Genomic DNA, 16,395 nt, shown 5'->3' with positions numbered 1-16,395 from the left:
GCGAGTGTGCTTGGTGAGGTTTATAAAAGCAGTGAGCTCTCAGCTTCCATAAGCCACCGTTAGTGGATTTACAAACCCCAATAAAGAAAAATGGACGATGAGGAGATATCTGATATCAAGCATTGCTGGCATTTTATGGCAGTACAACAGGTTCATCCACCCACGTGCTGACATTACATCAGGATTCAGGAAGGGAGCCCGCTGGGGGCATTCAGGAGCCCTCCTGTGCCTCCCAGTAGTGCAAATCCCTTGCCTGGAGGCTACTGTGAGCACAGTTACCTTCACCTTTTCCTTTAAAATGCAACTGCCAAAGCAGACACCAAAGTAATCTCTTGGAAGAGGCCCAGAGCAAAGCTGTTTGATCTGCTGGGGCTGGAAATCTTGGAGGACCGGTAGTATGGGAGCTCACACAAGACTCATTTTTTGGCACAGTTTGGAAGAGGAAAATGTCTCCTGACTCCACCTTTTCTCCCAGCACAGTGAATCCATCTCCCATTCAATTTTACTATTATTTCAGGCTGCTTTCATAACTCCTCCTCTGTGCGTCCCCCCCCATCCAACAAATTTTTCTAACAACCCCTTTTGGTAATAATTAGACCTGCAGCAATCCAGGCACTCTCCCTGGCACTTATCTCAAAAGATCCTGGCTCGGCTTGCTCTGAAGAGCTTTTAGATGGAGGTTCACCCAAGTTCAAAACCTGCATCCCAGATAGCTCCACCTCACACCATGGCTTCATTTGGCTGCCTTCCCAGACACCACTCAGCAGCCCCGCAGGGGCTGATAACAAGAGAAACCTTGGCAAGCCTCTGGGATACTTCTTCCACCCTTTTCTGGCTTTAAGAGAAGACCTTCTGCCACCTGTGGGAAGGAAGCAGATCCCCGTACCTGCCTGTCCTCCCTGAGAGCAAATAGGGTATTTGCTGGGATGAGGATCTCTTGTTGAGGGCCATGCAGGATGGCATTGACTTGTACAGAAAGGAGATAGTCCTTCCTCAAGGCTGCTAGTGCATTCAGTTATTCATAAAGGAGGTGGCCCTGGAGCTGCTTGGTCCTCCAAGAAGCCTGGTTCAGAGCAGACGGGTGCCCCAGGTGAGGCTGGGGTATTTTGAAGCACCATCATTGCTTGCAGCCACAGGGGTCATGGTCATATCATTAGGAGAAGACACTGCTTTCAGGAGCCCTTACAGCTTGGGTACTGCATGCCGTGAGAAGTCCTGCCTTGAGGAGCAGGTCACTGCTGCTGTGGTAGCATGACCTGCTGGCTCTGCAGGAGTAGCGGGACCATGCTATGGCCATGCTGCAAGGTGGGGAGAGAGCAGCATGGGGATTAGGAGGCCTAGGCATAGAGACAAGCTAGCTATGACCCCAAGGAAGGACACACTGAGATGATCTGCCTCCAGGACAAAGCTTGCAAAGGAAGGAGACAGGGATGAACCAGCTCAAAGTGCCGAGGTTTGGGGGAGAGAGATGCCCAAGAAGCACTTTGCAGGCTTGTGTGACTTGGGAGCTCTGCACTTGCCCATGCTGAGGGCAGGTCCTGTGGGGCAGACTGGGATAACTTGGTTGTTCCTACTGCACAGCCCCCTATCCACATGCCTTCCAGCAGCCCTGAGGGCTCCTGAGCAACCATGTGTGTGGGGAAAACAGTAGGTTTCCAAGGCAATTTCCACCATACACCTGGCACGAGAACTCCAGTCTGTCTGGGCATTTCCACCCAAAAGCCTGATCCATGGCTTTTTCAATGCTTAGCAGCACCAGTTGAAGACTGGCATCTAGGTGCTTAGACTCATGTATGATCCCCTGTAACATGTGGTGCTTGACAGTATGTCCTAGATGCACCAGTGCTGTTTTGTAGAGCATCATAGGGGAAATATTATCTTGCATGGGGCATGAGGGTCTGAGGCATCTCCTCCCAGGGGACCCCAATGGGCAGAGATTTTGGTAGTCTGACTCATGGAGAAAGAGTCTTGAGCTGCAGCACCAACTCTTTCTTAACGGGCGCACACCAACATTACTGCTCTGTCACCTCCTTGCTGCTTAGTGATGCAAAAAATGAATCAACCGTAAGAGGCAAAGATGCTTGAAGAGAGCGGTCGTCCTGCCACGGTCCTGTCTTTTCTGCTGCTATGATTACACCTTGAAAAATATCTTTAGAAGATATTTATCCTTGGGAAGGAGTCTCTCTGGAAGGACATGAGCATTTATCAGCATTTCCAGAGCAGCTGATTCAGAGAACTGCCCCTAGTTTGCAATCATCACCAGAATCCCTGGCTCAAGGCAGTGCGCTGGGCTTTGGCTCCATCTGGAGCTAATCTACAGCATGTGAACACATGGAGCCAGCAGAAATCTTTCCTGAGGCTCAGCTTATCACAGCTTTAACCACTGGGTGCCCAATTTCTAATTACTGGGCAGTCATTTCTTGTGATAAACCTCCAGCTTGGTCCTGCCCCTTCAGGCAGGAGCCTAGTTGGGAATGCAGATCCCTATTTGCACTTCATCTGACTGATCCAAGCTACCGAAACCACTGCGGCCAATAGGATGAGCTAGTATTTGGTGCAAGGAGGTCCCAAGAATCATGGTTTGCATGCTCCGAACGTCCAGGACTAGCTTTTGAAACACGCTCTTGCCTGCTCTCAGCCGAGTGCAGAGCGTAGGAACGAGTGCCACTAGGTGTCAGCTGAACACAGCCTGTTATCGCCGGGGCTGCTGTGCCAGCACTGAGAGAAGTCCGATAGCTGCATGCCACTGTTTATCACCCAGCAGCCAAGTTGCAAAGGACATTGCTGTGGTGAAGGCATTGCAGAGTTAGCTGGTGAGAGACTGAGTCCCAAGGGTCCGTGCAAGGCATACTGGACATGTCCCCCGGGGCCGCAGGGTTGGCTTTAGCATTGCCTCCATGCAGCGCATACAGCTGCAGTATGGCACAGTCTGAAGGGTGTGTGCAACCAACTGGACTTACAAGCAGGAGGAATGGGGGGGATAAACGTACAGGGTCAACTCTGCCTTCCCAACTGGCAACATTAGTGGGAATAACAGAGCAATTCCTTTTGCTCCTTCCCTTGGCCAAGGTGGAGCAGTGAAACAGAGGGGCTGAAATGCAGCTGGATTCAACAGCAGGGAAGTGGTACCAGGCACTAGGAGCTCCACTAAGACCCACATCTCACCCAAGCTGCACCTATTCCAGCTAACTCTCTTCTGCGCTGGCAGACAGCCCTGAGCCCTGGATAGGACTGAGGCAGAGCTTCCCAAAGGCTCCTCAGCCTCTAGGTAGACAGGTTTGCCAGTGGCAGTCATGATAAGTCCCCAGATCAGAGCTGCTCCCCTACTCTCATAAAAACCTCTCTCTTTCCCATAAAAACCTCTCCCTTTTCCAATGGATGTAATTGCTTCTCTGCAGTGTTCCCACTGCCCTGCATTTCCTCAAGTCCTTCGTGCAATCTTGTCCCAAGCAGTAATTTCCCAGCAGAACATCAGGCTCGTTTTTGTGCCTGCTCAGATCTTCCTGGGTTTCTTGTCTCATACCTCCCTGTTTGACAACATCTTGGAGCACAAAGGCGGTTGCCTCTGTCCCACAAGCCTTGACAGTCCCCTCTGTGCCTTGATGTAGCAATGCTGGCGTCAGCTGTCTCATCAGCTTTGGATCCAAAATGCATCGCTTCATGTTTGCTTGTGCTAAGCTCCATCTGGTTTCATATCCCCCTCCCAAAAGATGCTTTCTGAGGCATTAGCAGTGGATCCAATGTTAGTGCCATCAGCAGTTTTCCTGAAATTCCTGGCATCAAATTCCTCTCTAACCCCAAACTGGAGTGCTTTGACGCTTGCACCAACTCTGCGGTTGCAGTGGTTTCCCCTGACGTTAGCACTAACCCTGTAGCCTGATCCAAAATACCCCATACTCTGTCTTGGATCCCCACCATGGTTCTACCCTCCAGTTCATACTGGAAAATGGCAGGTTATTTTTTGCTAAAATTCCCCAAGTTCAGCCCATGCCACACACCAAATGTTGCATTTTGGAAAAGCCAAAAGCAACTAAAACCAGCATTCTCTGTGGGAAGTACTGTGTGACTGAAGGTACAGGCAGACCAAACCACAGAAGGGGGTCAGCCCCAGTTTTTGTGCTGAAACTATGTTTCAGCATGAAACCCTGCCATTCATTTCTCACCTTGGCATCTTCAGTGTCGGACTGGGTGCTTGTCTCTTCCTCATAGAGATCAGACTCCTCCGAGGCAATGGGGACATGGACAGTCAGGTTGGGGTTATTAATGAAATTCATGTGGTCCAGTTCATCCATGAACAAATGCTCTTTCACAGTGACTCCGTCCATGTACTCCGACTTAGGTTCCTGGACAGTGTCCATGTGGTTTAGCACAGAGTTGTCCATCTTATTATGTTCTTGCTCTTCCTCTGGGGCCTTCTTCCCCTTCCACAGCCTGTGGAGTAGCATGAGGACAGAGGTCTTTACAAAGTTGATGCCCTTGGTGATTCTGCCAATAGCAATCTGCAAATTGTTCATCTCTCCATCATCATCAGAAGCTGCCAGGCTATCGGCACTGAAGGAGCTCAGAAGCAAAGCTAAGAACAGGTTCAGGACCTGGAGGGGACAAAAACAGACACTAGTGCTAATGTTCAGCACCAGCAAGGTCCCCACAGGCTGGGGCAGCAGAAGCTCAGTGCTGGCCATGGAGAAGACACTTAGTTGAGACTCTTCCCTTCACCCAGTTCTGGAGAGCATGCAGAGGTCTGCTCCCCAAGGGCGTATAGAGACACCGACCCCATCTCCTGGAGGATGTGAGTTGCACATCCAGCTACTCCTCCCTGGGATGTGATGCCCCCAGGACCACCCCAGTCCACTTGGGTGCTGTTGAGAACCTGTCAATCCATTTGCGAGCATTGCTCATGCCAGTCTGCACTATGTCCCTTCCTGAACAATCTCCCACGTGGGTCATTTAGCATGTTTCTCCCTTCACTTTCTTCATGTTCTTGGCCTGGCTGGTCCCCAGGTAGGACTTGCCAAGTCTATGGCACTTCTCCCCACTGCTTCTGGGGACACAGCTCAGCTCAGCCTCTTCTCTTCCTAGGGAGGCACCTCCAGCTTTTTGTCCTCCTCTCCACTAGCTCCGGTAGCTTGGATGCCCAACAAGCTCCTGAGGGTCTCCAACACCTCGGAGTCAGATAGGAGTCTATGTCACAGCCATGACATCACCCCTCTTCTGCTGTAGACTGCTCTGCTCCATGGAAAGAAAAACTTCATCTCAATATACACCAGCTCAGGGGATGCAAACTCAATGCAATATATTGTTCTGACTGTGGCCTCTCTGCTCTTCTTTCCTCAGTGCCCAAAACAGCCCTGGACCCAACTGCAGCCTCAGCATTAATGTTTGGCATGGGCTGACTTGCTGTATGCAAAAACCCCAGACTCCAGTGCAGCTAATGAGAAGGGGAGTGGGATAGAGTCTCCTTATGGTGCAAGAACATCGGCAAAGCAGATCTGAGAAATGCACTTGCTGTGCAAAGCTAGCTGTTGGACCAAGCCCACAGCTGTTGATGTTTGTGCCTTTTGGTGCCAGCTGCGTATCTGAGAAGGGAATTAGCTGCTATCCAAGGTCACTGCTGTTTTCACATGGCTCATACCTTATGACTTAAATCGCATCTTTAAATAAATCCCTAGTATCCCATCAGTTTACTACTTAGGTTAAGTACCAATTACAGCTAATAGTTTCTGTTGCTGTTGGTGCTGGCTTTTTGGACAGGAGTCCATTACCTAGTCACCTGACTGACTTCCTCCCTTTTCCCTTAATAACTCCAAAGGAAATGCTCAAAGTGTCATTAACAGGAAAGGATGACTGGGTTCCATCTTATCGCGCTGGATGGGAAGCAGGGGAGGAATACACATCTCCCTGCAACCAGGATACTCAGAAGACTGTATGTGACATGTTCCAGGAAATGGAAGTACCTGAGATGCAGAAGGGGACTCTGGCAGAGGGGATGAAGGCAGCAGAGCTGGCTCTGAATTGGGCTTTAAACTATCCCCTTGCAGCAGCACAGAGTACAATGGGAGTTGCAAAACACCCAGAAAACTGGGGTGCAGTCTGGGCTGAACCCTCCCAACCCTGGCAGAGCTCCCTCTGCTCCCGTTAGCCAAAAAATGAGGCATCCTGCTGCCTGTGTCTTCTCTGGGAGAGTCCCCTGGGGAGACGGATAGACTATCCCCTCCAAAAACTTGCTGCAGAACTGGAAATGTCTCCAGGGCCCTTCTGGTGGGACTGGGAGTGCTGTCTGGGTTTCCCAGTCCCTAAGCTCCTATGCTGTCTACAAACTCTCTTGGAGATGCTTCTGCTTACAGGTGATTTTCAGCCTCGTTTTGCATCATGATTCAAACAAATAGTTTAAATGTTCCACTAGAAACTGATGCTGAAAGCTCAGCCCTAGAGGGGTTTTGGACTGAGGCAGGCATGGCAGTGCTGGCCTGTGGCCACCACCAGCCGCTGGGCGATGTGCAATCAGGGAGGTGGCTGCTCTTCGTTTCAGGACACGGTCGGTTTAAAGCTTCATATATGTCGGATGAGCTGTGGGATCAACTCCGGCCCAGCTTTCTATCCTCTAATAGGGACTCGAGCCATGGGGCAGTCCAGGTTTTACCCTCAGAGTGCTGTTTCTCTGCTGGAGGGCCGTGCTGGCCTGAAGATGGAGCAGCCATCCGGCGTGGGGAGGGAGGAGCTCGCTTGGTGGATAGTTTTTCAAAGCAAATTCCAAAGGGCTTACACAACCACGGCAAGTAATAGGAGTGATTTGGCAAGCCACTGCAGTTCCCTCCCCTCCCTTGCTCCTTAAGAAGGGAGAGCAGGGCCCACGCAGCCTGGAAAACAAGCTTCAAAGCCATCAGCGAGCAGGTTACCAAGTTTAGAAAGGATTTCACGCTTGCCTGGAACTTGCAGGCCTGCTTCTACATCACAGACGGCAGTGCAGGACAGCAAGTGTCTTAGGTTAGAGGGGAGGTAAACAGGCCCTGGTTTGGGCATGAGGATGAGGAGGCTAATAGGCAAGGGAGAGGGCAACTGTGACCGAGGTTCGTCGGGGCACAGGGGCTTGCAGAACTGGAGAGGAAGGACCTGCAAATGTCACCTGAACTGACTTGAGAGGCAGAGCAGCTTGGTAGGGTGAGGACTGGGAATACTGGGATCTGCAGCTTCCTTCCAGAGGAAGGTCTGCTCCAGAAAGCATTTAGGAGCAAAGGCAAGCCATGGGGTGAAGTGAGCGTGTAAGAGAAACGACAGTGCCTCCATCTCTCATCACAGGAGAGCATACGAAGCCATGTGGAGAGGAAAGGATTGTTTTAAGATGAGCTCCCTCTTGTCCCAAAGTTTCTCCCACATCTCTCTAAAGTCTATCATCAAACCATTTGCGCCTCAGCTTCCCCTTTGACTCATCTGGTTTCAGCATAAGGTCCCTCAGGTAGAAGCTGCTTCTTATGCTAGATTATGAAACCTGAGTGCACAACACATCTCCATACAGGCCTCCAGGTACACAAGAGGGAAGTCTAACCCTTTGGCTCTGCTCCTATATGGCTCCCACAAGGTCTAGCTTACGGGAATAGCCCTGTAAATGAGCTAAGCTAGATAGCATGGAGAGAGAGGCAGAGGCTGGAGAGAGAGGCAGAGGCTGAAGATGGAAATTTGTTCTCCTGTGACCGACTCTGTCGTTGCCCCCCATTTCATTGGGTGCCCATCTCAGGCTCTGAAACTCACCACAAGGTTCCCGATGACCATAACCATCATGAAGACAATGAGGCACATGGTCTGGCCGGCCACCTCCATGCAGTCCCACATGGTCTCGATCCATTCCCCACAGAGGATGCGGAAGACGATGAGGAAGGAGTGGAAGAAGTCATTCATGTGCCAGCGGGGCAGTGTGCAGTCGAGGGAGATCTTGCACACACACTCCATGTAGCTCTTCCCAAAAAGCTGCATCCCCACTACAGCGAAGATGAAGACAATGATGGCCAGCACCAGTGTGAGGTTCCCCAGGGCACCCACCGAGTTGCCAATGATCTTGATGAGCATATTCAGGGTGGGCCAGGACTTAGCAAGCTTGAAAACTCTCAGCTGCAAGGAGGAAAGAGAGAAGGCATGGAGTTGCCCAAGGCTTTCATTACCACAAGGTGTCAGCAGGGCTGTGAGGCTGGGATTAGATGTTCAGAAGACTGTTTTGTTAGGACAGGAGGAACTAAACACTCAACTGATTGGAAGAGGCATGCAGCCTGAAGCTTCTAAACATCTACCTTGACTAGCAGCATTATTTTTTAACATAGGGCAAGCTAGTGACTGCCACAGCCAGGGAGCTTGAAAGAGCCGTTCCTCACTCCAGTGGTGACCACATCTACAACCCTCATGTACAGCTCAGTCAGCCTCGCGGCACCTACCAGGCGGAAAGAGCGGAGCACGGAGAGCCCCTGCACATTTGCCAGGCCCAGCTCCACCAGGCTCAGCGTGACGATGATGCTGTCGAAGATATTCCAGCCCTGCTGGAAGTACTCATAGGGGTCCAGTGCAATGAGCTTCAGGACCATCTCTGCTGTGAAGATGCCTGTAAAGACCTGTGGGAAATGGTACTCCATCAGTCTGCATGAAAGCAAGTGCTGAGCCTCAGCATGGGTGGCATGGTGGGTGGCAGCTTGCACTTCTGAGGTGATCCCAAAGCATCTCGTGCACCATGCAGCTGCAGCCCTGCCCGGAGCTGAGCGCTTAGCATTGCTTGCAAAGCTGGGATGGGAGTATTGGTCACTGATTACTTCAGAAAAGACTTGGCAGAGGTGCAGGCTGGCAAGAGGAAATAAATCTCACTGGCAAAGCAATCCCTTCAAACGACTGCTGAATCACAGGGGATTCCCAGCACTGGGAACTGTACTGCTACTGGGCTGCCCTTGCCCGCAGCGCCCTGGCACTGCCCTGAGCCCTGTGCTGCGAAAGCTGATCCAGCTTTTACACATTACTGTTTTCCTGGGACTATAATGGCACTGTGCATTATCACGTTACTCCAGAGTGGGATCAGCTAAGTGACAATTAGCATCCTCCGTGCAATTGCATGGCACAGCATTTGTAGAAGGGACCTGACAGCCAGTTTGGCACTGGGGGCAGATTGCAGTGGGATGTGCAAGTTCCTGCCTTCACCCTGCAGAGGGGAAAGGCTGAAGAAAGGCTTTGGTGCTGGGATACCAAGGACCTGGTTTCCAACACGGTCCTTTGAGTGCCAGCCCTTTTACTGCTCCTGCCAGCTTATGGGCACCTCAGTCCCTGCTCTCGTCACTGATTTTCTGAGCTGGGCAGTGGCTGGTTAGGTCTTCTTGAGCACAGGTAAGTGAGGGGGGAAAGACCATAGTAGGGCTCAAAGAGAGCTGGAGAGCTGCTTCTCCTGCTCCTGGCCCAATCTAGCCCTTCTCAGCACCCCCCCCACCAAGTTCCCCCAGCCCTGCTAGCTCCCCTGTGCTGGGCTCTGGGGCTTAGACATAGCCAGAGAACACCACTGGCCCAGAGGAAAAGCCAGAGCCGTTTTTGCAGCACGACTGTTCTTTGAGCAATAGCCAATTAATCCCCTTGTATTTCCTGAATGAAACCAGATACAAAGCAGCTATGTGCAGAGCGTCATCCTGCCTGCCCGTGGCTCAGGCCCCAGCTTGTGTCACTCAAGTGCCTGTGTATAGAAAGGCCTCGGCAGGTGCTGGAAGCAGACAGAAGGCAGGGCAAGGTGGGAGGAGAAGCAGCAGCTAGTTCAGCCTTCGATGGTGCCCTTCTTTCTGTCTGCTACCCTAGCCTCCAGGCTGCTCTTTTGGGTCTCATGGACTTGTCCTGCTACCAGACTGTATCCAGCTGAGAGTCGTTTACCATGAGAACCAAAGAGGAGCAGCCAGAGCAGGCTGCTAAATATGCCATGAAATCAGAGCAGCCCAGATTTGCAGTGGTTTCACCTAGGAATGGGAAAAGCCCTGATTTTTCTTTTCTTCTTTTTTCTTTTTAATGCCGCTTGCACTGGTGCCTGCTACTCAGTGAGCACCTGGATGTTCCCAGCTTCCGAATGCTGGGGTTACTGAGAATTAGCCTCTGCTCTGCCGTATGACCATCCAACGTTGCAAGGACACTGCCAGCATTGCAAGGACACCATGCCATCAGCCAGTGCTGGCAGCAGCTTGGGCCTGACCCCAGGCTGGCTCAGAAAAGCTTTGTGAGGCCATGCCACATATTGGCAATATTGGGACACATCAGGTGAGATGGGCATCTGCCCAGAAGCTGCAGTAGAAAGGAATGAATGGATGATCAATTCCACCACCCACATCACCTCTATTGCTCTCTCTTGATCTGAGCCAGCCTGAAGCCCTTCTGTTGGAGGGATGCTGTGACCAAACCTCTGGAGCATTTTCTCAGCAGTCAGGAAGGGGCTTTCCAGGCATGCATGGGTGCTGCTCAGATGACATATGGGCACCATAGGGGATCTGTCTCTTGGGATGATCGCGTGGCTGCAGACGGGGAAGGACAGGATGCATGTAGCAGCCTACCAGGTTCCCTGTGGTCAGCACATTCTCAAATTCCTCTGTCATGGGGTAGTGCTCCATTGCCATGAAAAGTGTATTGAGTACGATGCAGATGGTGATGCCCAGGTCCACGAAGGGGTCCATCACCACCAGCTTGACAAACCCTTTCAGCTTCAGCCACAAAGGGCAGCAGTTCCAGATCAGGACCGTGTGGGCAAATTTATACCACCATGGCGGGCACTTCTGGTGAGCTTCCTCCAGCTCTGAGGGCAGGAAGGAAAAGTGACATCAATGTCTGGGCATCTCCTGTCCTCTCAAGGTGAGAGGAGCACCAAAACCCACGAGGGGCCCCTCCCGAGGTCCTCAACCAGCTCATGACCATCTGAATCTTATACAGGGGTTGAATGGAGAACCCTGCTTGTGTCTGGGGCATAGTGGCCCTGTAAAGCTGACCCTCCAAATCTGAGGGTCAAAAACCTTAGGGCTGAAACACCAGTTATCGCTGAGCCTGTATACAGTACATTTTGCTTAAGTTATGATAGGAGCTCAAGAGGCCATTTGGGCAGCTCACTTCACCCTGGAGACCACTGCAGTCCATTGCAACCCCATTCATTTGAATGGGGTATTGTAGTATTGCCTCCAGGCTTCATGCTGGTGAGCTAGGGCAAAAAGGCCTGCTTGAGCAGCATTGTAGCATGCTAATCCCATACAGAGACTCTGGGGCCAACCCCTAGCACCGGGTGGGAGATTTTGTGACAGCCTATATCACTGGCATGTACTGAGCACCTTGAGACCAGCTGGGCTGAAAAGGCCCTTACCTGGGCTGAGGGAGAACATACCTTCCACAGCGCTGGAGATGACACTAACTGCACTTCCAACTCTTTTCTCAAGGCCTGGTCCATCTTGACTGCCCATAGTGAGGTGGTTGTGGTCCGATTTCTGTGCTTCATTGGCAGGATTGAACTAGAAGGAGAGGAGGCCACAGTGGATGAACACAGGGAGCTGGAGACTATTCAATGTGCTTAAAGATACAACAGATTAAAAAAAAGGGAGGGGGGCATGGTTCAGAGATATGGGATGTAACGTGGGAGCTACAAGTGGGCCGCAAGGCATCTCTAACTGGTTTTGAGGACCATGCTGGGTTATGGCAGTTTGAATCACAGCAGCCTACCCCTCTGCCAGGGTATATCAGGGTGGGCACACTCAAGGGAAGGCAATGACACGGAGCCAAGCACATACATCAATCACTGTAGCGGATCGCTCCAGTATGACCTTGGGGACCACTTGCCCATTGCAGTCTTTGGCCTTGTCGTGGTCGCTATTCAGGCCTTGGTCAGAGTTGTTTTTCTTCACCGCTGTGCTGCTGCGCCGGGAACTGCCACTGGACTGCTTGTCCTGTAACTGCACCAAGAATCACATCTCCATCACCGGAATGTCTGCAGCACGTCAGGACCTTTCCACAATAGTTATGGGTGATCAGGCTAAACTGTGACTGAATTGAGCCTTGTAACCTCTCCAGGCAGGATTTTGTGACGCCAAAGTCAGCCCTGCAATGCTGCTGCAGGATCTGGGCAAAGATGAGCTCAGAAACACAAACTCAGGACCCGTGCAAACAGTGAGGAGGAACAACTACTGCCAGGGGCTAAACAATGAGTGTGAATTTGCAAATTGTTCCTTTTCACTTGCACAACCTACTGGGCAAAGCAGATGCTAATGGTGCTGCAGTGGAGTGGGAATCTGTCTGGGTCTCCTGCTTGGGGAGTGTTTGGGGCTTTGCACCCACATTTTGGCACATACCTGGAGCCAGCACCACAAATGGCTCAGATACAACGGGATTTTCATACTCAGTCACTGGATATTAAATAGATTTGTGTGCCTATTTCTCGTAGCTGCTTTGCCCACACCCTCAGCCCTATCCTCTCTGAGTCTTCTCCACTTCTGTAAGCAACAATAAGAATCACCCCTTAATAAAGCCTGTGGGAAACTCACTGGTTATTTCATTCAGGGAACAAATGGCACCAGATTGATGCCCTGGCCTGGAGTCCCCATCCCTCTGGCAGGACCTGCTCAGACCCATCCTACAAACAGCAATGGCCAGATAAGAGCAAAAGCCACTTCCTTAGAGGATGTTGTGGCTGGATGCAGATAAGCGATGAGAGATGGGGGTTATAGAGGGAGGAAAACAGTTTTGCATCTCTCTTTATAAGTGAGGAAGCTGTTCTTTTGCCCAGACTAACAACTAGTTTTGCAGGGACGTCCCCTGGGCATGCCAGGAACATAGGCCAAAATGATGATTAGATGCTATTGAAAGTGGTCAGGCAGCAGCATTAGATATTAGAGGACCTTTTACCACATTTTTATAGGTTTATTTTGCTGAGGAGAGAATCCCAAGGACTGAAAAGAACCTAAGATAATACCCCAGGACTGCAATGGAGCAAACAGATGAAAATCAGGCAGTTTGAGATTGCCCATTCTGATGCCAACTGCACAAAATACCAGTGCAAACTATCTACAGTATCAGGCATGTGCATTTGCGCATGTCCTGGAGAAGAGCAGTGATGCTAGACCCTTGTAAGCACAGCTGAGAGTCGTGCCTGTGCACTGAAAGGGTGAAGGATGCAGGGACCTCCCTGGGTCTCTTGAGTCCTCTATTTTGTCTCCAGCGGTGGCCAAAGACAAATGGTTTGCTAATTCATTTAGCTTTGCTGCAACTGCCCTAACTTCCTTAAGTGCTCCTTTTCACCCTGGTTGTAATCTGCCTGCGCAGGCTCTCTGCCAGGCTCCCTGCTCTTGGTATGCTGCACAAAGATGTATTATTAGTTCTGTGGCTTTTTATGTGTTGTTGCTCATCTCCTCCTTTCATTTGCCTGAGTAATACTTATCTGTGCTATACCCATCTACCACCTCTTGGTGCTCCCTGTGTTGGTCTCTGGAGAGGAGTTGGGGAAATTAAATCTTTTCAGCCTTTAATGTCTCAACTTTTGGATTCAGCTGGTGACTCAAACAGTTAATCATCTCATTCTTATCTTTTCTCATTACAGAGGAAGCAGGGCTTATTCTTGGGTTTTACAGAAATAGAGATGGCATTACACTTGTCACTGTCTCCTCTTTTTTCCCCACCTATTCCCAAACCACAGGCCTCACTGTGTCTCCATGTATCCCACCAACCTGTTTCTCTTGCTCCTCCTGATGTTTTTTCAGTTGTTCCATGAGCTGCTGAAATTCTTCCTCTTTCTGCTGTGCTTCCAGCATTGTAGCATCATTTTGTTCTGCATAGGCCATAGCCACCACTGCAAGGATGAGGTTGATGAGGTAGAAGGAACCAAGAAATATAACGACTACAAAGAAGATCATGTATGTTTTCCCAGCTGCACGCAGTGTCTGTGGAAAGAAGAAGGTGTGGGATATCATGCCACATGGGCACCTTGGTTGTTCACTATCCCCATGCTGCCCCAGCTCAGTGACTCTTGCAACAAAAGGTCTGGTCTTGGGTTAGGGCACCTACCCATTCACAGTAGGAAACACAACATTTTGCTCCCATCTCCCCTGAGTGCTGGGAGACAGAAGTGAGGCCAGACCCTGGCAAGCATGGCTGAGAGTCATGCCTCTGTAGTCCGTGGCATTCTGCTGGAATGGTGTTAAAGAGGCCAAAAAATCTTAGCAAACCCAGCCACTCTGCTCCACATTAACTGTTAATCCAAGGGCTGCAAATCTTTGATTTGGATGTGGGTTGATATTCCATCACAGACTCTCATTGCTGTAACGGGAGGCAGAAAATGTGTCTCAGCACCTAAGTGCAGAGGTCTTACCCTTGGGCCAAGGGCAGTCCTTTTCTAACTCTGGATATGGGCACAATCACTTTCCAAAGGTCATATGGAACCCCGAGAACTGATTTCAGCCTTCTGGCAAACTTGTTTTTCTTAGTTACCTTTTAGCTAACTAGTCCCTCAACTGAGGAAAGGCATTCATTTGGCTAGAAGGCAGCCAGGATTTCCACAGTGTCTGCAACTTCTCTCTAATGGCTGACTCAATCCAGCAAATAAATGTCCTGTTTTTGCCCTTTTGGTGGAGCCCTCCCTTAGCTCAAGCCAATAGTAGATACAACAGTAAATTCTTGATTTATGTGGTACAATTGACAGCACCAATGAAGCATACCCAGTCTTTGCCCTTGGAAAAAAAAAAATTACAGGCTGGGGAGATGCACAGGACCATATCATTCCCGATCCTGGTTACATACATAAATCACAGGACAAGGTCCCACAAGTTTCCAGTCAAGGGACAATAGGTATTTTCTACCTATCTTAGACTGGGAGCTGCATTCAAACTTTAAGAGCATTTGTGCAAAATCAAAACACCATCAATGGCTGATCCTCAGACCCCTGCACAGCTATGAGGGACATCTAAAGACAGCAAGTGATGCAAATGCCCTGGAGATTCCCCCCAGGAAGGAATATGCCTACCAGCTGGAAGAGGTTCTCCCAGTAGTCCTGTGTCATGAGACGGAAGAGAGAAAGGAAAGCCCAGCTGAAGGTGTCATAACTGGTGTAGCCGTAGTTTGGGTTCCTCCCTGTTTTAATGCACTCGAATCCTTCAGGGCACTTCCTGCCAAAGGAGCCACGAGGGCAACAGGCGTGAGTCTGCATTTTTGCCCTATCTGCACCTTGACAGTCCCAAGAGCAATCCCAGGAAAATACTTCACCCCCAGAGACAGTGAGATGTTTCACCCCCAGAGACAGTGAGACGTTTTACCAGACCCTCCCCACCCCAGGCTGATACAACTGGGATGCCCTGACCATTCACACCCAGAGCACACTGCCCTCTAGGATCCCACCACCCACTCCTCCACCCTAGTCCTGTGCTTTGCTAAGTGTGAGTGGTCCCACAGCCTGCACTGGCTACCTTCCCCCTCCCAGGGAAACCTCAGGAAAACTCAGCCGCCGGCACGAGTTCCACTCACCCAGCATCACTGCTGTTACCACAGAGCAGGGCATCAAGTGCTCCCTCCAAAAAGTAGAAATTTGCTTTGCAGTTGGGAGAAGAGAAAGACATGAAAATTGCAGGCATCGATTTCCAAATTCTTGGCAGCTCCTCACTGTCAAGCATACTCTCCTGAATCCTAGCTTTGGGTTCAGTGCTACCTCCTCTCTGTTGACTTTGTTGTTTGGATTGCACTGCTTGGCACCCACTCAGCTAAATTTTATGGCTTTATTTCATCTACCCAACTGGATGGCTCCCAAGCCCACAAAGAGCTTTGGAAATGGCCAAGTGGCCAGGGTTAGGACTCCTGGGAAGATGTATTAACATACAATCTGTTACCAGCACAAACGTTCATGGAAGTGAATGAACGCGCTCGGAAATGCCAGTGAGGTGGGCTCGGGTGAGCAGCTGCTGGAATCTTCGCTCTTTCATATAAACTAGGGCTGATATGTTTTGCTGAAAAAGCATACAGAATAGTGGGGCATTTCCAGTGGGCAATGGGTGCATGGAAGCTGCAGGGGTCCCCAGAAAGCCTAGGAAAGCAGCCTACTACTGCTCTTTGGCCATTGCCTTTCTCTTGATGCTTCCATCCCAGCCACACATGAGCACATGGCCACAACATGCTGTTGCTATTTGCACTGCCTTCATTACGTCCTATAAATTGAATTTGCAGTCCTACAAAGAAACCTTCCTGTAATTAATCTCAGATCTACTTATACAGTTGGGTAAAGCAGCTAAGCTGTAACCTGACCTTCTGCTGAGTGCCCTAAACAAGATGTGAAACATCCACGCAGAGCCTAGCCCACCGCTACACAGCTCTGCAAGCAGAAATCAGTCCCCCGAGGCTGCCTAGCAGCACTTTGGCTTGCTGCAGAAGTGTGTCAGGGCTGCCAAA

General features: G+C 50.5%; 1 protein-coding gene across 3 annotated transcripts in view; it reads right to left on the bottom strand.

Annotated features, from left to right (window-relative positions):
* The window catches only part of SCN4A (sodium voltage-gated channel alpha subunit 4), a 46,167-nt gene that overhangs the window by 13,317 nt on the left and 16,455 nt on the right, over positions 1 to 16,395 (bottom strand). For 2 of the 3 annotated variants that reach the window (XM_062595891.1, XM_062595889.1), the window contains 9 exons: positions 15,481 to 15,544; positions 14,984 to 15,125; positions 13,692 to 13,904; positions 11,763 to 11,924; positions 11,363 to 11,486; positions 10,548 to 10,786; positions 8,421 to 8,594; positions 7,747 to 8,103; positions 4,164 to 4,592 (listed from right to left, as the gene is read on the bottom strand). In XM_062595891.1, the coding sequence (XP_062451875.1) occupies positions 4,164 to 4,592; positions 7,747 to 8,103; positions 8,421 to 8,594; positions 10,548 to 10,786; positions 11,363 to 11,486; positions 11,763 to 11,924; positions 13,692 to 13,904; positions 14,984 to 15,125; positions 15,481 to 15,544 (1,904 nt within the window). The other variant, XM_062595890.1, reaches the window with a different exon arrangement.

Source organism: Rhea pennata, chromosome 26 (genome assembly GCF_028389875.1).
Source record: "Rhea pennata isolate bPtePen1 chromosome 26, bPtePen1.pri, whole genome shotgun sequence".
In the NCBI taxonomy this organism is placed as follows: domain Eukaryota; kingdom Metazoa; phylum Chordata; class Aves; order Rheiformes; family Rheidae; genus Rhea; species Rhea pennata.
Note: the sequence above shows the minus strand (reverse complement) of the source record. Positions and strands in the feature narration are given on the sequence as shown.